This window comes from Pseudorca crassidens, chromosome 19 (assembly GCF_039906515.1).
Source record: "Pseudorca crassidens isolate mPseCra1 chromosome 19, mPseCra1.hap1, whole genome shotgun sequence".
NCBI lineage: Eukaryota > Metazoa > Chordata > Mammalia > Artiodactyla > Delphinidae > Pseudorca > Pseudorca crassidens.
Window position 1 is genome coordinate 38,024,546 of NC_090314.1, and position 25,310 is coordinate 38,049,855.

At 44.1% G+C, this 25,310-nt stretch overlaps 1 protein-coding gene across 7 annotated transcripts in view; it reads right to left on the reverse strand.

Moving 5' to 3' along the window:
• The window catches only part of ACACA (acetyl-CoA carboxylase alpha), a 272,316-nt gene that overhangs the window by 20,580 nt on the left and 226,426 nt on the right, over positions 1–25,310 (reverse strand). For all 7 annotated transcript variants that reach the window (XM_067717545.1, XM_067717544.1, XM_067717547.1 and 4 more), the window contains 7 exons: positions 21,108–21,251; positions 20,401–20,521; positions 17,130–17,226; positions 13,927–14,023; positions 12,569–12,704; positions 5,643–5,820; positions 3,813–3,925 (listed from right to left, as the gene is read on the reverse strand). In XM_067717545.1, coding sequence (XP_067573646.1) covers positions 3,813–3,925; positions 5,643–5,820; positions 12,569–12,704; positions 13,927–14,023; positions 17,130–17,226; positions 20,401–20,521; positions 21,108–21,251 — 886 coding nt within the window. The remainder of the gene's footprint in view (positions 1–3,812; positions 3,926–5,642; positions 5,821–12,568; positions 12,705–13,926; positions 14,024–17,129; positions 17,227–20,400; positions 20,522–21,107; positions 21,252–25,310) is intronic.

A 25,310-nucleotide genomic window follows, 5' to 3' on the forward strand; every position in this document is an offset into this window, starting at 1 on the left:
TTCTCTCTCTACCTAAATTGATTTGTCACTTCCCTCGGAACACAAGAGGAGGATGCGGATCCAGAAGAGGATCTCACATCACAGCATCATGAGGCCAGGCTGGGAAGGCTGTCCTGCTCTAAGGCCGCTCTCCCTGTCCTGGAGGTAAAAGGATATCAGAGAGAGACAGGGAAGCCTTGGAGGGCTGCACTCTGTTTCCAAAGAAGGAATTTAATTTCCTTAAGGCAACCAGAATGGTAGGACATTTTCCTCTCTGCACTGACTCTCCCAAGCCCGGGTTCTGAGAACCCAGGGTCAGAACTGGTCCAGCAATGCAAGACTCTGGTATTTGGTCTGATATCACATTCCTTGCTGGGGTAATTCTTCCCTTTACCTTTATGAGGGACCAATCTATGTACTATTTTCATACTCTCTGTTATAATCGCAGAACTGTAAACTAGTAATTCACCACCTCTACCCAAACTAACTATATAAAATGACAAAAGGCCATTTAAAAAAAATAAGAATCCTGAAAGAGATGACGTTAGCTGTTCAGAAGTTAAATATCATTCATTATCCTTAGAGAGTATTTTGAGCACAGTCGATCACCATGCACTGGTTTGTCTAAGTGACCTGATGGCATGCTCCCCCGTGCAGAGGCCCATTTGGGAAGAGACTGGGAACACAGGACAACATCTACTCCTCAGACGTCCTCCTATGTCAGATTCCTCTCCGTGGAGTTGGCTTCAGATCACAAAGGGAAAGCACTCTTGTTTAAAGAACTTGTTTAGTGACTTCCCTGGTGGTGCAGTGGTTCAGAATCTGCCTGCCAATGCAGGGGACACGGGTTCGAGCCCTGGCCCGGGAAGATCCCACAGGCCACGGAGCAACTAAGCCCGTGTGCCACAACTACTGAGCCTGAGTTCTAGAGCCTGCAAGCCACAACTACTGAAGCCCACGCGCCTAGAGCCCGTGCTCCGCAACAAGAGAAGCCACCGCAACGAGAAGCCCACACACCACAAGGAACAGTAGCCCTCACTCACCGCAACTAGAGAAAGCCCGCGCACAGCAACGAAGACCCAACGCAGCCAAAAATAAATAAATAAATTTATAAATAAATAAATTTATAAAAAAAAAGAGCTCCTGTTTACTTTTGATCAGGCTTAGTATTCAGCTGAGGTAAGTATCTGAGGAAATCCTGAGAAAAGTAGCACACAGGGAACCAGGATTCCCTTCTGGGCACTAGCGTACATTTACTTTGTACCTTGGATGACTTATTTAACTCTTCCTTCTGCCTCGATCTCCCAATCTGGAAACTGAGGTCATTTTTACCCACTTTGTGAAAAAGCATTTTGGCAGTCTGCTTCTAGGCACTGAGAAAGGAGCCAAAAGCCAGTGTGAACCCAAAAGGAGCCAGGTTCACAAATGTTTCTTCTGTTACATCCCCACGGATCTCTTCTGTCACGAACACACCTGGACGTCTATGGTCTCCCTGACTGACTGAGAATACCTGAGACAAGACTGCTTCTTCTTCTTAGGATGGAAAGGAAACGATGCCCATCACCATGTTTGAACAATGCTTCGCAGATTCAAAGACAGCGCACATTCATCTGATCCCCACGCTGGCTAGGTGGGAGCATCACCCCCACTCTCTAGATGAAGAAGCTGATGTTTGGAGAAGTTAAACAACCTACCTGCAAGCAACATACCCAAGACCTGTACGTAGTTATTTTTACTCCAGCTCCACTGCTCATGCCCCAAGCTGCCCTGGGCCAGTGCCTGCTTCACATTTAGCCGACTAAGGATTCTTCCTCTAGTGCCATTTTGGTCAAGGTTAAATAAATATGGTTTTCTTCAATGTGGATAGGAAATTGCTAATAAGATGATTTGTAACAAATGATTAAACGGCCATCCCTTGGGAATCTCCTCCTTCTCCCCTTTCCGTGTTTCAAAAGTTAAAAGATGCTGGGTGAATGTGGGAGCGATATCACTTTCCTTCAAGAGAAAGAAGCTTCAGGCCCACACCCCTCACCATCCAGTCATTCTACAAACAGATGTTAGAGAGGATCCCTCTTCCTACCAGCCAGTTACTCTGAAGGGATGGTGACAGCCACTGGGGGGTTAAAAAGAGGCAGTGAACCCCCAGGTAATGAGCAGGAATTCAGCAGGCAGTGTAAGATAAATGGAGCTCTCTCTCTGCTGGAGTCAGCATGAACTGCGGCCCTGCGGCTTGTTTGTGGCAAATGGAGTGCGCGAAATATCAAAGGGCAGTGATCCAGAAGGAGACCGACTTTGACAAATTTTAAATTGGCCAGAAAGAAAATCAGGAAAAAAGAAAAAAAGAAAGAAGAAGAGGAAAAAAAGAAAATTATGCAATTCGCTGTGTTCTGAAATTGTGGCGTTGCTGCCTTCGTGCAGAATTAGTGGTAAAAACGGCGATGGCGGCGATCGCTGGATGCTGGGAGCGATTATGAGGCATCTAAGTGAGATGCTTATCGGTGGCTGAAGCTTTTAGAGCTCTCTCTGTGTACAGTTGTGAGTAACTTGCTCTTGAGCTGCAGTTACTTTAATTAAAGTGTATGGGGTTGGTCAGAAGTAATTATCCTGTTTGGAGAAGAAAGAGGAAGAAAAACCACCTCAACAATTCTGGGTGGCAATAGATTTTAGAAACAACTTTGCCAATTTCTTGTTGTATGTGTGCATTTCCTATAAAAGGATCAGGCTGCGGTGGGTTAGAGTTATTGGCGGTTGTTTCCTAACGGCAAACAATGGGACACAAACAGGGTTTATGGTAACCCGAGTCGCTGTGTATGGCAAGCAACACTGCGCACGGCTCAGGCCTCTGATGCCAGGACGTGCGGTCTCTAGGGTGAGGGCAGGCAAACTCTCAGAAGTTTCTGTGTCTCTGGATGGTGAGGATGTAAAGAGTTCACAAATGGTACTTTATTAATTAACTTACTATTTGGAACATAAATGAGCTAGCATCTCTTTTTTATGTCTTCCATTCACTGAGTTTCACTACCTTTTAAAGACAATCTCCCTGTTGTCTTTAAAAAACAAAAACAAACCAAACCAACGAACAAAAGACCCTTAAGCCATTATCTTTACTAACAGAGCAAAGGGCTCAATGGGAGACCTGGGCAGAAAATCAGTGTTTTAAGAGACTCTGAAACTCATTCAGACTCTGGACTTGACACAGGGCCCCCATGGTTTAGTCCAATGTTCAAATTGCAAGCGCCTTCCAAAAGCTCCAGAAACAAATGAGCGACACAGTAACGGCTGGAAGCATGGAGTGCAAACACTCCCAGGGATTCTGCGGCTCGGCCTCTATTTTAAGTGCACAGTGTACAATTGTTACTTCCATTTCTCCAGCTCAGGATGGCCCCAGGATGCCGCCTGGGTAGGTCTCCGGCTTTTCCATCCTGTGACACTGACTCTTCAGAAACAAGGCAGGCTCGTCCAGAGAGACAAGCAGAAACAGGATACTTAAGCCTAGCATGTTCTCTGCCTGATCAGCCTGCCCCCAACAGCAACTTCCAGCTAATCATTCTTTACAAGGACATCCACAAGCCTAGAAAGATGGATTGTTTGAACTATAAGGAAATATCAGAAGAAAAAAATCGGGTGACTTTTGCTTTTTTAAGGGCCCACTTTCCCTCCTATTACACACCCTATTTCATTCTACCAGGGTTCTTACCATAGAGAGGACAGTAAATAAAGATGATCATGAATTTGATCAAATGCTTCAGTGCCTCCTCCCCTGGCCTGTGAATGCACTCATTACAAATCAGCTGAACGGCTCATTGATTTGCCAGGAGGACAAGCAGACATACCCAATCGCTCAGCCAAGTGGATGTAGACGGGGTCCACCCGACGCATGGTTTTCACCAGATCCTTTCTGCGGAATTTGATTTCTACTGTCCCTTCTGGCTCCAGAACTGATCCCCTGGATCACAGAGAAAGGAAAGGAAACAAAACAAAACAGAAATAGAGGCACTTTAAAGGAAGGAGACAACAGAATGAGGCCAGTTACAATCTGTGGACCAGGAAATAGCTTCATTATGGTTTTACCCACCCACAGTTCACAGAGGGAACCCCAGGGAGAGAAGCAGGCACCAGAGAAGCGTCTAAGTGGGGTATGAGAAAGGCCTGGCGAAAAGCAATTAAAATAATTCTTATTACGACATCGGTCTACTTCCATCTCAAAGGGAGAAGAATACAGATTCCACCACCTACAGCTGATAAGGGTAACAGGAATCATGTTTTTCAGAAAAAAAAAAAAGTTGATGTAGCCGCAGTGGCAGAGGAACAGTCTCCATCACTCAGGCCACGCAATGAGGGAGTGGCGGGGTGCTGACTGGTCCTACACACGGACGGCACCCTGCTGCTATGGAAATGACATAGGTTTCAGGGTCACTTCTAGTGCATACTAATGATGTTCTATTACCAGGAACTTTACCCTACACACCTTTTTTTTTTTTTAAAGACTTTCTACATAAAAAAAGAAAAAATTACAGCTAATGCTTACTCTGTGCATGGCACTGTTCTAAGGTCAATGTAAAAATCTTTATGACAATGCCATGCCCAGTCTATATCCACTATGAAGTAAGGTACTATGATCCCCATTTCACAGAGGAGGAAACTAAGGTACGGGATGTTAGGAGACTTGTCCAAGGCTAACAAGTGACAGAGCTGGATTTAAAACCACACAGTCTTGTTCTAAAGTCTGCAGAGGACTTGTCTCCCATCTGATATCAGATCAGGAGTTAAGTTAGCACTTAAAAGTAAGCCCCTAAGTATAGAACGCTAGCCTAGTGATTTGACAATAAAACCACTGGACTCTCTCAAGCAGTTTTTGAAATAAGAGGCTGAAATTTTGGGGAAAAGAGAGACATAGGTGCTCTAATAAAATGATTGGATGTAGGAACTGGCATGGAAAATGTCAAGGAGATATGATGTGAGATTTACAAAAGGGTTGAAAGCAGATTATGAAAGGAAGCTGGACTTAAGTGTTGCAGGTGCCAATGCCTAACAGAAGCTTGGGATTTTCTCTTGCAGTTCTCTTTGTGCTGCAAACACTGTGTTCTCCAGGCCTCCCCGAATGCCAGAGTGAGGCACTGCGCTGTGTGGGAGAAGCTCTGGTTGGAACCACAGAATGCAGGTGCCGTGGTGCACCTCGATGGCCACCCAGGTCGTTCCACAGACAAGGAGAAGCAACCCAGGGAGAGGGAGGACCGCTCCAAGTTCCTCACTAGTCAGCGGCAGGGCCTGGGGAAGCCCCCAGAACTCCAGACTAACAACTTGGTCCTTCCTCTCCACCTCGCTTTAAGCTCCCTCTGCCACATACCTAAGAAAGAGATGATGAATAGGTATATCTGAACAACATACAGGAGAGGGTCTCTCAGAGTCTGGGGGTGCCTGGATAGAGGACCTCATGGTAAAAGAATCTGGGGTGGGGATCACACCGGGAAAGCCTCACTCCAGCCTGGCTCCCTTCTCATGCTGGCGGATGCTTTCTAGAAAGCCTATTTTTCTGACCTTGGAGCCCTCTGCGGATACACAGATTCAAATAAAGGTCCCTTGGTTATAATGCTCTCCAGGAGGAAACCAACAGCTAGAGGATCCCCCAGAGGCAGTGAGTGGAAACGAGGAAGGAGCACTACCTGCTTTCTCGGTCAGCATACATCTCCATGTGCCGCGGGTTGATGGTGGGGTCAATCACGACCCAGGAGCCACCCCGGAGCTCGGCCTGTGGAGGAATGTAAACCATCACAGGCTGCGAGCACTCCCGTAAGCCATCCACGATGTAAGCGCCAAACTTCAGCACTTGGTCGTACATATCTGTGGAGAATGAGACAAATTAGAAACCATGAAGCAGTGCTTCCGAACATTGCTCACATCGTGACACACAGAGGAATAAAGCTGCTCATGGCCAGAGGTGACAGGTCTGGGGGTGCAGCTGCCCCAGGTCCCGTTTGGCCCCCCTGAAGACTAAAGCAATTGGTGTCTCCATCTGTATTCTATTTAAGACTCCACGGGATCTTCAAAAGTATGACAGAAGTGCACTGCCTTTCACCAGATTCAGGGTGCAGGCCCTATGGACTGCATATCCATTTTACATCTTCCCTGAATTTCTGTACTCAGGTTTCACCACATTAATTCACACTCGCTCTACAAATGTTGAGTATTTTTCATGTCAATATGTGATCTCTCTCACTACATTAAGTTTTCTGAAGGAACTATTCAAGCTCTTTTCAATTCTTCTCATGATACTTAGCATATGATAAGCCCTTAAAAGGCACAGCTAATGGAAATGCATCCTTCAAAAATTTTATCTTCAAAAACTGCATCTTTCATCTTTGCATCCCCAGGGTCCTGTCCAGTGCCTAGAACACAGTTAGTGTTCAGTAAGTGTCTGCTGAATAAATGAGTGAGCACACGCAGGCTTTGGAAAGAACACAGCGAGAAAGAAAAAATTAATTCTTTATCAGTTGCATTTTATCAGGGTACCAATGAGAAGAAAATTTAAGTGCATATGTATTTATTGGAACTATCACACAGCCACATAGAAAGAGGAGCCACCTCTTTCTTCTGATAAAGAGTACGCTTTGTAATCCCCCCAAGGTCAGGTGCAGCCTGAAGAAAAGGGACCCTTGGTGCATAAACAGAGTCAGTCCTTGGAAAGCAGGATCAGTTATTTATTTCCCAATAATTTATGACTTCTTCCCATTTCCTAGCTCACTGAAGTCTAAACACTGCTGAAGTTTTAGGTTTATGATTCCAGATGTTTAATGAGTATTGCAGTGGAACCAGAGTGGATCCTTTTGAAACACCAAATAACAGGTTCAACTGAGTTCAAACTTTCCTAACAAAGAGAGGACCTCAATTTAGAATAAATCAATCTGGAAACCCAAAGCAAAGAGGCATTTTTCTGGAACTTAAGAGCAAACCAAAGAGAAATTGCTTTCACTGTAGTTACTGGCAAATTAAACCTCTACCTTCTCCAAAGTAAAAATGGCTCTCTGTATAGAAACCATGGGTGAGCACAGTTCTCTGCAAGGCCTATGCCTTTCTCCACTGCTCCAACCTGGCTGGCTGGTCTGTGAAGGAATTCCAAAAACTCAGAAGTTGCCCCAGGAAAAACTCCCTACTCTATGTAGAATGTGAATGGTCACACACTCTGTATATATGATCAGAACAAAGACATTTATTCCTTTGGGAGGAAAGCAAAGACCAAAAAAATTTACTGCTAATTACACAACTGCTGTATGAAGAGCAGGGAATAAAGGACGTTAAGCGCTTTACGCTAATTCCGTGGTTATGAAAATAATTGCTCAGTTCAAATTATTTTAACTAAATTAATTCTTTAGTGGATATTTCAACCAGTGCGACATAATAAAATAATTGTGTAATTAGCAGTACATTTTTCAGTGCTGCCAAGAGTACAGTCTCAGAATGAGTAACAGGAAGGAGTGGCTCTCAACGGTATCATGCGCGGAGAAGAAATGGGAGGTGGAGATAAAAGGAGAAAGTGAAACAACAGCAAATGGCACCCAAAAAGTCATCCTATGTGAAAGAAAAGTAAGTTAAGAGGTAAATGACAGCGCTTCCAGCCTCTTCACTCACTTCTGTTTGTTAAAGACATGTCTACATCAAAATCCAGCTCTGTACTATGATGAACGGACTCAGCTCCCAAAAACGGAGAGGACTTTATTAAAAATGTACTTCCATGTAGTTAATTAAAACAAAACAAAACTTAATTTCATAGTATAAGCAAATTGTTTGGGATAAAGTTGAGTATGTGTGCATTTTATTTTTGTGAAATGGACTTTGGTCCCTCTTTTCATCTTCATGGCTAGCTTACTGTATACGAGGGAGCATGATTACATACACACACACACACACACACACACACACGTAAATCATTTAATCATCAGAAAACTCTTCTTTTTCTCATACCCAAGTGACAGGTGAGTAAACTGAGGCTTAAGTGAGTAAGTGGCAGAGTTGAGACTTTGAACCCAGATCTCTTTGTCTCTTAAGTCCACATTCTGCTACTTCATTCTTAACCCATCCCTCTTAAGGCGAGGAAAGCGCAGGAGGCTGAAGTAATCTGCCTTCCAGCATCTGATACAAGGGCTCAGTAAAACAGAAGCCAGAAAAGAGACTTAAATAAATGAGTATTTCTAAATGTTGCCTGGATTTTTGGTATGTTCAGAGATATCAGAACTTATACTAGCAGCTCTGTGAAGGGCATGGATCCGACTGCCAAACAATTATCTTCAGGCCCCAAGACTGTGAGTAGAAAAGGGGCATCAAGCTTCATTGAAGCTGACAAGCTTGGGACTTGAAAAAAAACGCCTCCATCTAACCTGGAACATCAACACCCCACTATCCGAATCATCAAAACACTCCAAAGGCAACAAAGGCTATTAAAATATAAACAAACACAAATTCTACAATCAACATGCTTGTACTGATTCACAGCTGCCCCAGACCACACGTTCCTGAAAGGCAGGTTGAAGCGCTTGGCAACAATCTGACACACATTTGTTTGAAATCCCTTCATATTTAAGAGACAGAGCAAAAGCATAGCCAAGAGCAGCAGGGGAAGGGGGATCCCCAAGGGTTTAGGCTAGACATCATCTAGGGAACTGTAAAGCTATGCATATGCTGACTGTCAATTCTCAGGCCCTGAGAAATGCGATGGGAATGGATAATACTGAAAGGTTCTTCCTCAGAGAGGGGGGAGCCTGCAGCTTTCTAAGCATTCTGAGCAAAGCACATCTGCATGAACGGTGAGCACATAGCCTTTCCAGCCTGTTCTTAGCACCCAGGCGCCAACCCTGCCTGGAGCCTTCATTGTTACACAACAGGGATACACCACAGCAGCCGCACGTACCAAACAAGGGAGCAGGGCGGTAGGGTGTTTCCACAGTGCTCTGCTCTCTCAAAACTGGAACAGATCTTATTGGCTTGAGGCGAGATTATCTGTTAGAAGCTGAAGGTAGACATCAGGCATACACAAGCTGCATACACATAATGTCTCTCATGAGTTCATTATGGCCGGCTGACACTGCATTTCAACATCCAAGTAATCAGAGACTTTATAATAGACTTTCATTCCAGTTAAAGTTTTCAATAAATGTTTTTTATTGTTATTTATAACCTGTCCCGGGAAAAAATAATAAGTATAACATGAAAAGCCAACTGAGAGTGACCCTGTAGCACCAGCAGTGAGGCAGCTTAATATCACTGGGATTTGCATCCTATCAAGCTATTCATGCTGAGGCTGGGACCCTGGTGCTAATTTCTAGTAAATTTCATGCTTGATGTCTCCCTGTTGTGGGTCATTGCCGGTTCATCTAAATAAACTGCTTCCAAATGGCTCTTCCATCTAAATATTCAGCCAGTTTTTATAATTTAATTTTGCATTATGCTGAATAGCCTTCCGGCCAGATAGAGCTCATTGGAAAAAAAAGCACCAATACCATCTTGACGTGCTTTTATTTATTTATTTATATTTTTACTGCTTGAATTAGACCTCCTAGGCCGACTAGTAAAGAGGTTATTTTTCCCCCCTCCACTAATGTCAATTTTCAGCATAGCAAGAGCTGTCTCTAATCTTTTCCTACTCATTACACACAATTTTGGAGTCATTTTACCCACAGTGCAGTCGGCTCCTGGCTGTGTGTTTGTGTGCACTCAGGGATGGCATAATTGTTTATTTTCCCTCCCTGCATAATCCCCAGCCAGTATTGAAACCAAAACTGCAAACATCTCCCCAAGGGATATGGAATGACTCTCAGCTTTGGTCCCTTTACATGAGATAATACATAGAAAACATCCTGGCCTGCATGTAACTATGAAAGGGGGGTGCTCCTCCCCTCCTACTTTCACACTGATCTCCATCTTCCCCAAAGCTTATCTGTCTTAAGTGACGTGTAAACGGATGCAGCAGCAGCACCAAAATTCAGAAGACAGAGCTGGTCCTGCTCCACGTCAGGCCAACAACTCGTTTTTGATTAGGGACGGGGGTGGGGGTGGGGAGTTACTATTTAATGGGTATAGACTTTATGTCGAGGATGATGAAAAAGTTTTGGGTACAGACAGTAGTAATGGTTACACAACATTGTGAATGTATTTAATGCTGATGAACTGTACACTTACAAATGGTTAATAGGATAAATATTATGTATATTTTACAATTAAAAACCCATAACTCATTTCTGAGTTCTTGCAGTTTCCTGTCACAATAACCCCAAAGCAGAGGGGCGGTAGGTGGATAATTACTTTCTCAGGAACCTAGATATTCTATTCTTGGGATATTCTAGTAGATCTGGTTCTGGCCCTAGGCTCTAAATTGTGCTACAGGAAGTAAGACAGGTCTGTGTTCTCATTTTTTAGCTAAATGATCTTGGGAAATTTACTTAACCTAAGTCTCAATTTATGCAAATTGTGGATAATAATATAACTTACCCCTTAGAGGTGCTTGTTGTGATGATTATGTAAGATAATGCATGTAAAATGGTTAGTGCAGTTTCTGGTGAAAAGAGCCCAATGCATCTTAATTGTTGATGCTCTTATGGTTATAGGGCGGGCAGCCAATCTGGGCCTGAGCCAAAATACGCCGCAGAATTAAATCTTCCCCTACAAGTGGCACATCGCAAACTTTTGAGCTCTAAATTCGTTAGGACAAAATAGCCAGGCTGACGTCTCCTAAGTAATGTCAGGATGAGTGAATTCTCAATGGCTCCCCAGAAGAGAGGTAACTAAGGAGTAATAGCATTGCATTCTCTCCCAAGTCAATGTAAATCTCACAGCCAGGGAATCTGGGATCAAGTGAAATCTGATGCTAAATGCATCTCATATACATAAATGAAAGGGATTCCAGCCACCCCCTCCCCTGCCCCCATAGAGTATCATCCTCCTTTGAACACTGTGGTTAGTATTATTTTCTTTTACATCCTTATTGGAGTATAATTGCTTTACAATGGTGTGTTAGTTTCTGTTTTATAACAAAGTGAATCAGTTATACGTATACATATGTTCCCATATCTCTTCCCTCTTGCGTCTCCCTTCCTCCCACCGTCCCTATCCCACCCCTCTAGGTGGTCACAAAGCACCGAGCTGATCTCCCTGTGCCATGCGGCTGCTTCCCACTAGCTATCTATTTTACGTCTGGTAGAAACACTGTGGTATTTTGTTTATACTTTATACATTATGGGTCTAACTTTCTGCACAAGACATTCTTCTTGACTCCTTCAGGCTTCAAGACTCTTTTCTGACTTACTTTTGTTTTCTGTGAAGTAGCTAGCTAGCATAGCTCCTTGCACATAGGAACTCAATAAAAATGTGTAGGATTGACTTATTTAACCTATACTCTCAATATCTCATGGTATTTCCACTGATTTATTATCTTGGTCAAAAAGCAATTCACCTGGAATAGCTTAGGAAAGTATACAAACCCTAATTTGCATGTACAGTCCACGTCTCCCCAAAGAAAGTGCAAAATGTGGTAGCTGTCCAGTAAATATAGACAAAGGGGACCTTTTCAACTAAAACAAAAAAAATCGCCCTACTCATCTACATTTGGGCAGGGAGGCTGGCCATACAGGCAGGGGTTTTCTTAGCCAGGTAAGGGAAAGTTGCTGGCATGAGGCTCTAACCTCTCTCCACGCACAGCTGATAACCTATAAAAGGGTAACTTCCCCAAGCTTTTCCTCCCTCAAAGCTAGAGATGCTCCTGCCCCAAGCTACTTCTGGGTGCCTTACTGAGAGTTCGTTCTTTCACATTTTACATGTCCTACCTCTGATCACTCCTTTCACTCCAGCAGTACCAACTCCTCCCTCCGTCTATTCCCCTAATCCATTCTAGGGTTTTCCCTGAGGAATAAAGTTGACACTTATCAGCATACTCATCCCCTCCCTCCCGGCATGTGGTCTCTGGCCTCCGCCTGGCCACGAATCTCTGGCCATTGGGGAGAAAGCTTCACAACCCTTGAGAGGTAGTGGGTGTTTCCCTGAACCATTCACACGGAGGATTCTCAGTGACTGGCACTGAGCAGAGCCTTTACAATAATGGTCTAATATGCTGGAGCCACAGGCCCAGGGCTGTTGTTGGATAATAATAAAACATATCACGAACTGCCACAAAGGGAAAGCCTCCGGTATAGAATTTGTTCGTTTTCTTCTGGTGACAGCTAATTTCAGTATCTATCTTGGTCATCATAGAGCATTAAAGACAAACACCAACAAAGAGTATGCCCAGAAAAGAGGGACAGAGACTAGGACAGTTGTATTTCCCCAGGACCATCAGAACAGTCCGTCACTAAGCTGTGAAAGCTAAATCAGCAGTCCACCTACGTAACGCCTAGACAGCTCTGAAATTCTGTATGGAACTGTAAAAATCGAATCTTCCCGTTCAAGTTACAACTCAGAAGACATCTGAGGGAGCATAATCGCCCAAAAACCTAGGCTGATGTGCTATCAGGACACTCATATAAACCCAGTATAAACCCTTCCTCCGCCCGCTGCAGTGTTCAAGGGAATCAGTGAGGCCCCTCCAGCCCAGGGCCAGGCCAATTACCTTTCATCCCACCAGAGAAGCCTCTCCAGTTGGCAAAGACCATCAGAGGCAGCCCTTCACGGTTGAAGTCCTTGATAGCCTGATAGGTCTTAAACGCAGAATCCGGGAACCAAACCTGGCCAGCCTGCTGGATTATCTATGAGGAAAAGCCAAAGAAGAAGACACAATTAACAACACAGTTTGAAGGGGAATCTCTCCCGGGAGAATAAAGTTTTACTGTTAAAAACTCAAAATCAAACCAAACCAAAGTTGTTGTTCATCAAGATCATCCTTGAAATAAAAAAGAAGAAAGGATCCTGGCTCTTTGACTTCGTTAAATACTCCTCTTCCTAAGTCTTGATTCCACCACCCACCCCTCCTTAGTCCAAAGGGGGGAACCTCACTGCTTCCAAAGGAAGGATGCAGCCTGAGGCATCCTCCTTCCAGGCTTCCCAGGGCAACTTTAAGTGACTCGACCACACAGCTCCAAGCAAGCCCCCTGGTCAGAGTCTCCACGTGCTCTCACCTCTGTGCCTGGTACAGCTTCCCTGTACTGTGCTTAGTCAGCGGCGCTTGAGGTAGCCCTGCTGCATAAGCTCCTCTCATCTCCCTGACCCTTTGTCAGGCTGTGAAGACTTAATCCACCCTTTTGAAAAGGATGGGACTTCCCTGGTGGCACAGTGGTTAAGAATCCGCCTGCCAGTGCAGGGGACACAGGTTCAAGCCCTGGTCTGGGAGGATCCCACATGCCGCAGAGCAACTAAGCCCGTGCGCCACAACTACTGAGCCTACGCTCTAGAGCCCACGAGCCACAGCTACTGGAGCCAGCATGCCACAACTACTGAAGCCCACGCGCCTAGAGTCCGTGCTCCGCAACAAGAGAAGCCACCGCAAGGAGAAGCCCGCACCCTGCAACTAGAGAAAAGCCCGCGTACAGCAACGAAGACCCAACGCAGCCAAAAAGAAAAAAAGAAAAAGAAAGGATGGGCTGTGGCTTTCACATTTGGTGTCGGGGCAGACTTCCTTATTAATTCCAGTAGGAGCTCTTCCACGAGTGCTTGGACAACCAGGACCAGTGGGCCCTCAGCATCATCTCAGCTGCCTTTCTAGAAGACCACATACCCAACAAAAGACGACTGTTTTCTAGCAACAACAAGACCACTGTAAAGGCCCATTTAATTTTTCAGGCAGAATTTAGCTTGCGGTCCATTTCGAGTCATCTTAAAAGTGAGCTCGTGATGGTCTGAAATCATTAAAGGCTGCTGGCTGCCCTTTCCTCTAAAATTGGTGGTTTGCAATGCTCCCAATATATCCACGGCTCTGCAGAGGCGGAAACACAGCTCCAAGCATGGGCGCTCAGGGTACTTGAGGTGACCTACCTTGGCTTCAGAATCCAGGTTTGCAGGATCAGCTGGGATACTTAGTTCCACGGTTCGGGTTTCCACGGCAACTACTCCCACGGGTATTCCTCCTAGCCTGATAAAAAATGAGCCTCCTAAGAACCCGATGTATGTCTACGTTACAGCTAGTCATTTATTTTCCAATCCTACATCAAAACATTGATGGAGGGGGATGTGGAAACAAATACAGGGTCAGGGGGAAATCTGACTTTTCTGGGGGTAAAACGTTACTCTACAGATTTGGTAAAAATGGTAAATTTGGTAAATATGGAGGGAAACTGCATGTTTACCAAATATGATTGGTAAGTCATAACTGGTAACTGATTCTGCCCTCAGGATCACTCCTATTCTCCACCACAGGATAAATTCAAACCAAGGGTGGTACCAGGGGAGCCTCTGCATTTAGACTCAACAGCCTAGTACGTGTGTGAGATCTTGTACACACACACAAATGAACACACACACACCATCACTGTGGTTGCCAAGTGAAATTTCTCAGTTCACCCTACAGCATGTCTTTGGTGAAGATGAAGGGAAACAGTCTGAAAGGCAGTAGGAACCTGAAACTTCATTGCTGGAACAGACCTGTAGTTTTCTGTGGAGTATTGATAACGTGGTTCCTGGTAAGATCTGAGGGTACAGTAGGTCTTACCATTGGGCGTGTGGATGGGGAGTATGCAGGTGTGTTACGGGGATGATGAAAAACGTGTGCCCAGTGTAGGGAGGTGGTTGAACGAGCCCTTAACTTTCTCTTCCGTTGGAAAAAGAGCAGTGGGTCAGGGTTAACCTTCAGAAGTCATCTTGGTTGAATAGGTGATCTATACTGGAAGGATAAATTTAATCTCCAAGCTCTGTTAATTTAAAAAACTGTTCAGGAGCTCAAAGCCTCTGCATCTGTACTCCATGATACCCTCCCACACTTGGTCCTCATAAAGATTTCCTAGTAAAAATCAGGAGGAGATCGAGAAAGTGAGTGTGAGCGAGCCTGCAAGGTACAGGGTGAGTCCTCACTCTGGAAAATGTGATTCAATCTTTACCTTCTCAGCTGCATTCCTTGGGGTTGGGGCTGGAACGGGTTATAGTCTCTCATTCCCCACAGCATCTCCATAACAAACTTTTCCATGAAGGATGGTCTTTGGTTGTTATATTGGCTACTGGAAATGGATCCTTGTCATCACAAGAGGCCTGACAGGGGCCTGAGTGGGGACCACCCACCCCCTTGTCACTTGCCTGCACTGAATCAGAATCAAAAGCTCTCTAGACAATCAGACAACGAGCAGAAGGTACACAGGAGGGTTTAGAAATATTTCTGTTCACAATGATTAACAATCCAACTGGAAACTTGTAATTGCAAAAGCCACCCTAAATCGGTAACTTATAACTTATATATTAGGGCCCACGTGACCTAATAAAGAACATCTTTATCCGAGTATTACAGTTATTTATTGAACTTGAAAACAGCTCAGAACAACTTCTGTTTTCTATTATACTACATATAAATTTTATCAGGCTAGCACATGAAGATGCTGCATCTTGTTTTATAGTGTGTCCCTGGACAAGGTGCCATGGAATAATAAAAGACAATTTACAGCCAATAGCACACATATTCCAAACATATATACCAAAGATGAGTTTTGGCAGCACTTACAGTAACAATCCCAGAAGAATACATTTATATTTATTTCGCGAAATGCCATTGCTTTTGAAAGAAGCTAGCTCCATTTGTGCTTTATATACTTGTGACCATGTGTATGTGTTTGGAGTAAGAAGCCCAGAACTCATCAGATGGAAAGAAAGAAAGAAGTCAGAGTGAGTGCCGCAATAAACAACGGCAGAGCTAACCAAAGCCAAGCTTGACTGAACTTGCTCACAGAACAGTCCTGTTCTTCCAATCATAAGTGTAAAGCATTATTCTCCTGTTTCCTATGGGAGGATCTTAAAGACCTTAACAAAGGTCTGGCTTTCTCGGTCATGTTTTTTAAGGACGGGAAAACTGAAGCAGAATGGATAAGAGACACAGTCTCAAAAAAGTTGCTTGTAGTGTCCTGTGAAGACTAACAAACCAGTAGGTCCTGAGTGGGGGGGCTCCTCCCCAGTGGGAGTTCTGCCAGGCACAAAGAATAACCCTCACTGGGACTCGGAAGCCTGCGGTGCGGCAGAAGCCTGGGAGGCCGGAGAAGATGGGAGCTGGTCCCTGGGAGTCTCGGTCCGGGCAGACTCCAGGCTGAGTCTTACTCAGAGCCCCAGTGAAAGATCCCGCCTGGTGGGATTTGCCATCTGATGGCTCCTGGTCACTGGCAGCACAAGGCGTGCTGACCTGCTGGACGGAGAGCACCACAAAGCCTAGAATTATTTTCGAGGCTGGAATCTAAATCTCAACCCAGTGTGGCATGTTTGAGAATCTTGGGCAGGTGCCACTTTTCACAAGGATAAGGAAACCTGATTGCCCCTGAGAGGAAGGTGAGCTCCAGACGTGGGTCCCCGGGGCGGCGAGTCTCCGAGGTGCAGAGCCAGATTAAGATCAGCCTCGGCGGTGCTCGTTACGGCGAGCCTGGCAGATTATTTCGAGCAGAGCTCGCTGTTGAGTGAAGCACTTCTTAGAGTGGGTATTAAAATTTAATAGAAACTTCAATTTCCCCCTTGAAAACTAGAGGTATCCCTGCAACCTATTCCAGCTTATTTGACCCACTCCTGTTTCAGGTAAATTTTTTTTCAATTCATATCTGATGATAAGCCAGTACAGTGCATTTGTTACTTGAATAATCTCAATGCCATGAAGGAACTTATTCCGGTTACACAGGTCTTTTGGGTGGGTTACAGAGAGAAGTAGATGAGTCTGATTCACTGGCCATCTACTCCTGAAAGAAAATGGTCTTTGGGGGATAGAGTGGGGGTCACTGGTGAGCTATGGCTCTTGTGGTTGGGCTGTACAGCCCCAGAGAGCTTTTCTTTCGGTATTATGAAAAGGAAGTGTTGCCAAAACCAAACTTCAGATTAAACGCATCATTAGAGTGACACGCTAAATGACCACTGGGAACCAGTGCTCCAGTTATGCTGCCTTGGGCATGACTATAATCCAGTATGCTGAGAAAGTTTAGACAAAGAGAAAAACCTATACAGCCCTTTCTTTTCTTGTTTTTAGTTGGGAGGAAAAAGAGCTTCCAAAACAAAAGAGCTCTTACCTGGCTCTGCCAACTGCCACAGTCTGTGCCCAGGGCTGCATGATCTCCGAGAAAGAGCCATAGTCAAAAAATCCACTCAACCACTGACCTTTCTGGGCTACAGAAGGGAAACAAAGAAAACAGAAAATTAAAACGGTCAATTCATTCAAAATACACTGGAATTGGCAAATTGGAGGTTGGATTTGGGGGGTTATTTGTTTTTAAACGTATTATAATAGATGGAAACATTAGGCCCCTGAATGTTCATCTGCCTTCAGACCTCATCTCCTATTTCATTTGCTAGTCTGAATAAAAAGAATCATTTATCAGCAAAAGCATCATTTATTGTTAAACGATGGGGTTCAGCTAGCAGAGAGAGTTTGCGTCTTTTAAATAAATAACCTGGCTTTTTTCAAAACACCACAAACATTTGTCAAAAGGCAGCCAAGTCATTGAAGATGTTTTCAAGAAGTGTATTTCTATTTTAAAACTTAGCTTACAATTTTGTTTGATTCCAATGATTTTCTTTTAATGGAAAGCTGAAGACAGCCTAATGATCAGATGAGGACCCAAATTTGAGGAAAAGAAAAGGGACTCAGCTTCTCTGCTAGAAAAGCAACAAGATACATCCGCTTTACTTACTGCTCAGAAAGTATAATCTTACTACAAGAAAGGGCCATTCCTGTATACTCTTGATAGGAATCAAAAATATAATGGTTCAGATGAACACACTTTATGTCATTAACCTCCTTTGTGCATAGAATTTCCTTCACTGGCAAGACACATAAACTTTCAACATCTTAGTTTAAGATAACTTCTGTTCCACAGGTATCCGTGTTTGACCAAGGCCCCATAAAAGCTTCTGCAAATAACTGTTTCCCGGCTGCCCTCTCGGCTCATAGTTTCTCAGCAAGTCTTCTAATTTGAACATGGCCCTCCGCCCCCTAAAAACTCAAGCCCAAAACCAATTAAAAGTGGAGATCCGAGCAAGCTAACCTCTGCTGACTTAAACAGGATGGAGAGTGTTTTATCAAGACTCAACTTGTAATTACTGTGTTCTACATTCCTTGCCTCTATGGCCCCAGTGTAAAATGTGATCATCCATTTCAAAATTATCTCTCTATCATGAGCCCAAAGCCGATCGTTTAGATTCTGGTCTCGTGTTGGGCATCAGTTTGAAGAATATCACGGCACTATCTCCTCTAATAAATGACTTTAACTTTTCACCTAGGAGATATCTGCTTTAACTTATCACAGGGAATCATCTGCTTTCTTTAACGCTTCCACTAAATTAAAATCTGAAGTCACTCGATTTGGGAGCGAGTGTTAGCTGCACAAGAGACAGCAGGATGAATTACTAGGGAGTCGATGAAAAAATATTATCCAAAACCCAGAAAACTTAGTTTATCACAAATTCATTTTATTCTGTGGATCTCATTAATAATAGCCAGGATAATGCCCATCTACACACACACACACACACACACACACACACACACACACACACCTGTTCACCCCATGAAAGAGGGCTCAAATTTGGATAAAGGTTCTAAACCAAACTTCTAAGTACATCAGGATATTGAAATTTTAACTTTATATGCTTGGATCATTTGACGGTTCTTACTTCAATAGTAATGATTTGGAACCACAGAATTCATTTCAAAATGGAAATTGTTTTTCTTTCAAACCCCTCCTGTCTTATATGTTGACTGACAGAGGGGAGTCATTGGTGGGCTATGGCCATTGCAGGTGGGCTTTACTGGGCCTCCTCAAAGAAGAGCAGGTCATGCTCAATTCAGATGCAGAACTTAGAAGCCAGCTAACGTGGCATCCCGTAATTCCCAGGAGAACACTCGCTAAGTCTTGTTCTGAATTCTGCCAGAAAAGTCCTGTATTTTAAGGCTGACAGGTATCTTAGGTTCATAGTTCTTATTATAAATCTTGGTATAAAAATGAGAGGTAGGGAAAAAGATTACTATGGTGATTTTTCTGGTGATGTAAGAAAAAGTATTTAGTTTTATTAAGATGAACAAGAAAAGGCATTGAAGACAACAGGTAACATTTTAAATTAAAGTCAGCCCTCCTCTGGTGATTTTTTTTACAGTATCTATAGTTAGGCTTCAGATTAAGCCCAACTCCTACGTATTAGCTGTGAGACCTTGCCCAAATCACTTAACTTCTCTGAGCCTGTAAAACGGTCATCTCTTCTTATCTCTGAGAAGTAGCAAGTCCAAATAAGATAGTGTATATGGAAGTCCTTTACAGGCCCACGTGGCTTAGTGGGTGCCCACAAAGGTGTATTAAGTCTTCCTTATGAAGACTTCTTTCTCTTTCAACAAAATCACAATGACTCTTAAGTTTAAGGAATTATCTTCTGCATTCCATTCTTCTTTTAGATATAGCCTTTTTGGGAGGAAATAGTTGCAACAAACATGGAAAAAAGAGCAAACACTTTCTCAAAAAGCCTAAAAAAAATAGATTCAAAATGTAGCAGGGGGGTTTGGGGCTTCACAAAAGAACTTCCCACTAAATAAGGTTTGTTAAAATCGCCAAATGGACAGACAAACAAGAATGTACATTTGCCTTACGTGGAGTTGCCTCTTTTTTCCCCTCTTTTTGTTTTTTAAGTTTGGTAAAATCAGCCCCAAGACAGAGGGATATATTAGATAAACATGGAGGGAGGGCTTGTTCTTACTCGATACAGTTATCACATTAAAAGTTCTGCACAGTCTCTTCATGAATAAATAATCTTACAAAGCAACCTTACATTAATAACTAAGGCACAGATCAATACTATTACCAAAATCATATGAGAAGAAGGGCGCATGCAGGGTGGGTGCCCAGCAACAGCTTGCTGGGAAGAGTGTAGTCACACTCTATAGTGGAGGGTCTCAAAGACCTTTCCCAGAACTTAGCTGATCAATCTCTGTTTACAGAGACTAGATGGTCAAAGATTCTGGTCCTGTAATTCTATGACTTTATGGCTTATATTTAACTGTTTTAAAGTCTTTGAGCCCATTAAATAATAAGTGCTCTAATAACAGAAAAGAAATGTATTAATGACTCCAGTGCTTATGACTCAATGGCTGATTTCATTCATTTTTCATTTGTTCTTGAAGGATTTTCCACTTTTTTCTTCAGAGAGCTGTTTTTCAGATTTCCCTCATTTCCAGGTACTTCAGTGGCTTTGTTTTCTTTGTCATATACTATTGTGCAGGAATTGGTTAGTGATTGAAAGGAAGACTGGAAGTTTGAGGGCCAGGGTGCCACAGACCCTCAAATGTGTACATACTTGGGTGGGGACGGCCTGCCAGCATCCAGCGAGGATCATATGGAGTCTTTGTGGGAATAAACTCGATGACTCTATCTATAGGATCCTTGGAATTCAGGAGAGGAACTGAACTGTGTACACTCTGAAAGGAGATTGGGGGGGAAGAGCACAGCGGTCAGTGAACAACTCCAACTCAGCAACAATCGTTATGGACAAAGACAGCAGGGACCACATATGGAGTCACACCCGTTAGTCCCAATCATCAGCTAGAAGAACCCTAATCTCGAGCCAAGCCCTGAGGAACATGTACAGCTCTCAAGTCTCATGTAGGAGCCTGGCAGAAAGTAGGGCATTCTGACTCCTGGTTTCAGCGTGCCCAGGCTCTCCGACAAGCTCCCCAGAGGGGTGGATACCGATTACGAAGGGGAAGACCCACAATGAGGAAGAAGCCTTAATAAGCTGGGATCTGAGCCCAGATAGGACACGAAGGCTTCTGTGGCTGGAAATCATCAGAAAGGGGCCTAACCAATGAAATCCAAAGGCATTTTAAAGGTAGGAGGTAAAAGATGGCTTTAAGGAAAAAAAAGAAATCAACGGCTTCCAGAGAACATATCGTAAAAAAATCCCTCTACTATAAAACAGTCGCACACGCAGAGGCAGTGAACTCTGCTGCAAAGGCTGGGTGCTATGGGCTTCCTCGGTGCTGGAAGGAAGGGGGGAGGGCTTACCTTCGGCATGTAGGACAGCCAGTGCAGGACAGTGAACACCCCTTCAAAGTCATCACAGACAGTGCTGTGGGTCACCCCATTGTTATGCATGATCTGGATGCCCCCGAGCTGGTTATTGGAGGTGTATACTTCCCTTCCGAGGACCTAGAGAAATAAACAAGGGAAAAGACATCCGTCCAGACAGAGAGAAAGGCAAAGTCTATTTCGTAATTCCCACGAAAATGGATTCTTTTCTCCACAAGACAGAGTCCAGCCTCCGTGGGTTGTGCTGAGGGACTATCTGGACCTTTGTCCTAAAAAGAAAACTTGGAAAACACAAAAGGCTTTTAAACAATCACATATTCTGTTGCAATTTAAACACCAGCAAGCCTCTCTCTCTCTCTACTAGCTGCCACAGATGTGCATGGCATACTTGACTCTGAGCTGAAATCATGGTGGTAAAGCTTGGACCCTGAGACACAGGCTACGTCATCGCCTGCAGGCCTGGCCGAGCTGCTGCCTGTAGGCACAGTAGAGGGAATGTGCCTGTCTTTTGACAACCTCAAGTGATGAGTCTCAGTTAAATAGAAACACTGTGAGGTTTGGATGCCTCATTTTTTAAGGGTTAATTTTCCCCTTTACATTGGATTTTTAAAGCAAAATCCTGAAGCAACTCATGACACATACATGAATGAACCCTTGAGCCGACAGTCCTCTTTGTGTGCTGGGTGCAGGGTAGTGATTTATACCCAAACCTGCCTCTCCTGCGTCCTTCCCTCCCAAGGTTCCAGGGAATTCAGGGCCTCAATTCCCTGGTGTATCCATCCCTAGAGGAGTTTAACCCTTGTGAGGTTGAAGGGCATCTGCAATTGGAAACCATAAAGTTTCCTTTAAAAAAGAAAAAAAAAGGAAGAAAAAATATTCTTCGACTTGGAAATTGTAGGGTTTCTTTTTCCCTTGAAGATTGGTTAATAATTTCTTTCAGGGAGGGAGGTTTTCTGACCCAGCAGATGGAAGCTGGGCGGCCTGATCACTGACTACTGCAAACTTCTGAGTGTGTAGTAATTGCCAGTCATCTATGGTAGCCCTGGAGAGCTCTTAACGGTTGCAGAGCGCTTACTGTATTTTACCTTTTCTCTTCCCTTTCCTTCTTTAGAAAATAACCATAACACAAAATTTCTTCCTTACTTTTATTCATTTCCAGTCTCTGGGGAGAAGCGAATAAATGAAAGACCAGCAAATTCTACCTGTATATTCCCAGCCTGCCCCTTCCTGTTAGGAGCTGGTTCCTCTGCATGCTGGGTCAGCCCCAACATCAAGACCTGCCAAAGGCTGAGGAAGGTGGTGGCCAAAGCAATGACCTCCATGTGACCCAGCTGGCCTTGGTCCCATTTAACTTCAGCTAGGAAGGATGGAAAACACTCTTCTGAAAGGAATATGGGAAGCAAAATGGCTCTCGGATTACTGCTTTCCTCGCTAAGGAAGCACAGAGAACAAGCCTTTGCAGGCAGCCCTGAGCTGAGTAACACAGCAGCAGCTCCTTTGAAGGAGCCCCCAGATCCAGGGAGGCCGTATCTGACCACTGGGTTCCCATCCGCCTCTCGGTCTGTCTTTCATCTCAGCCCAGGCGCTGTGGCTCTTTTCTCATTCTCCTGCTGTCTCTTTCCATTTGCCCTCTCCCTGACTGATACACTGATCTCTCGGTCACTCAGCTTTCTGCTCCACTGAGTCCATATTACTAATAACACCTCCGCCACGGCCAGTTTACCTCATGAAGGCAGGAGCACATCATTACAAAATAAACTCATAACTTTGACATTCTAGCAAATACTCGCCGTTTGTTATTTTTATGGCTTTAGTCTTTCTAACAGGCAGAGGGCATTACATACCTGTTTCATTTCTATCTTTAAATGTGTGCACAGGCACACTCGCACATGCATCAGGAAACAAAACAGAATGAAAAACCAACCCCGAACAAATGTCCAAAGCAGTCAGATGACGGGGGACCCTGGTGGAGGCAGAAACCCTGTCACTCAGGGAGGCCGCGCTCTGATCTGGCTCCGGTTTTATGGATGTCATAAACCTGATGGCCCACAACTGGTCCTTCTGGGACAGACGGCCTCTCTGCCAGAAGTCATTCAGTGTGATCAGCAGTATTTTTAATTATTAAAATAAAACCGGAAAGGGGGAAACGAAATAAAAAGGAGACACTGTGCTGACCCTGAATATCTGATACCCACAATCTATGACAGGAGCCCAGAACTGCTTACTGCCTAGAAGACAGAGCTGGGGCTATTTTCTGCTCAGAAACGCTATTTTCTTTCCCATGAAACACTGTCTCTAGTACTTGATAATGTCCAACCACTTAGAACCTCACACCTCTCCAAAATCAGCAATGAACCCATCGAGGACCAATTTCAGAAAAAGGGACTGAACCAGACCAAGAGATGCTTAGCTGTTCAAATACACCTTCCTCGGATGTCTTTGCCCCTTCATGTCAAAGAGGAAGAGAGCCTCTAGAACTGGGCTACTCCTGGAGGCCCCCGCATCTCCCCATTCTACCCCATATTCTTACAAACTAATAGGAGACAGACTTGGAAGGAGCAAGAGTTTAATAACTTGGTATGTCTTCCCTTTACAAGTGGAAACTCAGGCTCTGACGTGTTGGCATTGTTCTGAAAAGGCGGCAGTATTTATACATTTCTTCTCCTCTGGGTTCAGAAAGAAAACCAGGGCTTACCACAACGAAGAACATTACCCTGGGCTAAAGAAATGTTTGTCATGTAAGAGGATTCATTTAATTTGGGAATTAAAGACAAAAATTATAGGACAGACTAACAGAGTATCCGAAGAGCTCTCTCTGATCAGCCTTATCACATGAGGTAGGGGGTGAAGAGGGGAAGGACACACAAAAATGAAACCTGCTTCACTAACCACAAACAAATGCCAACAATCATAGCTACTTAACAATCAGCGAAGAGAAAGCAGGCGCCTCCAGTTCATCTTCAATGACCATATGTTTGGAGCATGCACCAGGAGAACGAGGGCACACACAATAGCTCCTGATTTATAGGGGTCATTGCTGACTCAAGTGGTTTTAATGATTTTAGAATACTTCACAACAAAAGCTCCAACTGCAAAAGCAGAATCTGGGCGAGGACAAAATCCATTCTGCCTAACTCTGAAATGATTGCGCTGGAACAGTTACACTAACCCTGATGAGCACTGAGGAAGGCAAAGTAAAGAACCCACTGTTTTATTCTTCCATCTACTGCCCTACCAATCTTCTACAGAAAAACCTGGGATAAACAACCCTCATTTACATAATATTTTCATGAAGTGGGCAAGATTCATTCACCAATTTTTTTCCAACTTGGACATATGCATTCTTGTATAAGTCAAGTTGCTTGCCATGTTCCAGTTCCGAAATTATTCCTCTCACATTTTATACTGCATGATACAAACTTTTAGTTTATCTGCCCAACAAGCATCAATAACCACTTAAACACAGGAACCACTCAAACAGAGGTGACTCTGATGAGGCCCCACTTTGCTGCCCCCAGGTCTAAGTGGAGAGGCAGTGCCATGCGATACTAGGAACAGGCACCATCTCAGGTCCCCCGCTGAAGAGTGCCCACGCCGCAGAGCTGAGCCTGAAAGAGGATCTCCATTCACTCTCCATATAAACTTCAGCCTCATCCAGCACTTACAGCTGGCAGACCTGGGAATTAAGAGCGCTGCATACAGCCAGTGATTAGCAGAACGCAAATGTTAAAGGCTCCACGAAAGATGCTGCATAGCCTTTAGAAATTCTGAGATACACAGGAAGTACAAATGAATGCAGCTATACATACATACATGCAGAGGCCTTAGCCACTGCTGCTGTTGCCCCTTATCTAGAGACACTGCAGACAGCTCAGGTTTACCACAGCTGACAGGCAATGAAAACAGTCTAATAGACCGCCTGCTCTCGCCCTTAAATCCCTTTTTGGAGATCAAGATAAACACGTTCTTCCCTTCCCCAGTGCTCCAGACATTTGACTGAAGTGGCAGAGCACTGTGAGGTTTTGTGCAAATGAAATCACTGTGTAATACTGAATGAATGTAGTATTTACTTGTCAGGATGTTTGTCAGCACACAGGCACTGAGATTTCCAAGTTTCATAGATGTAACTTAGCTCAATTGTTTTTAAAAAATTGCTTTTGTCCTGATATATACATTATG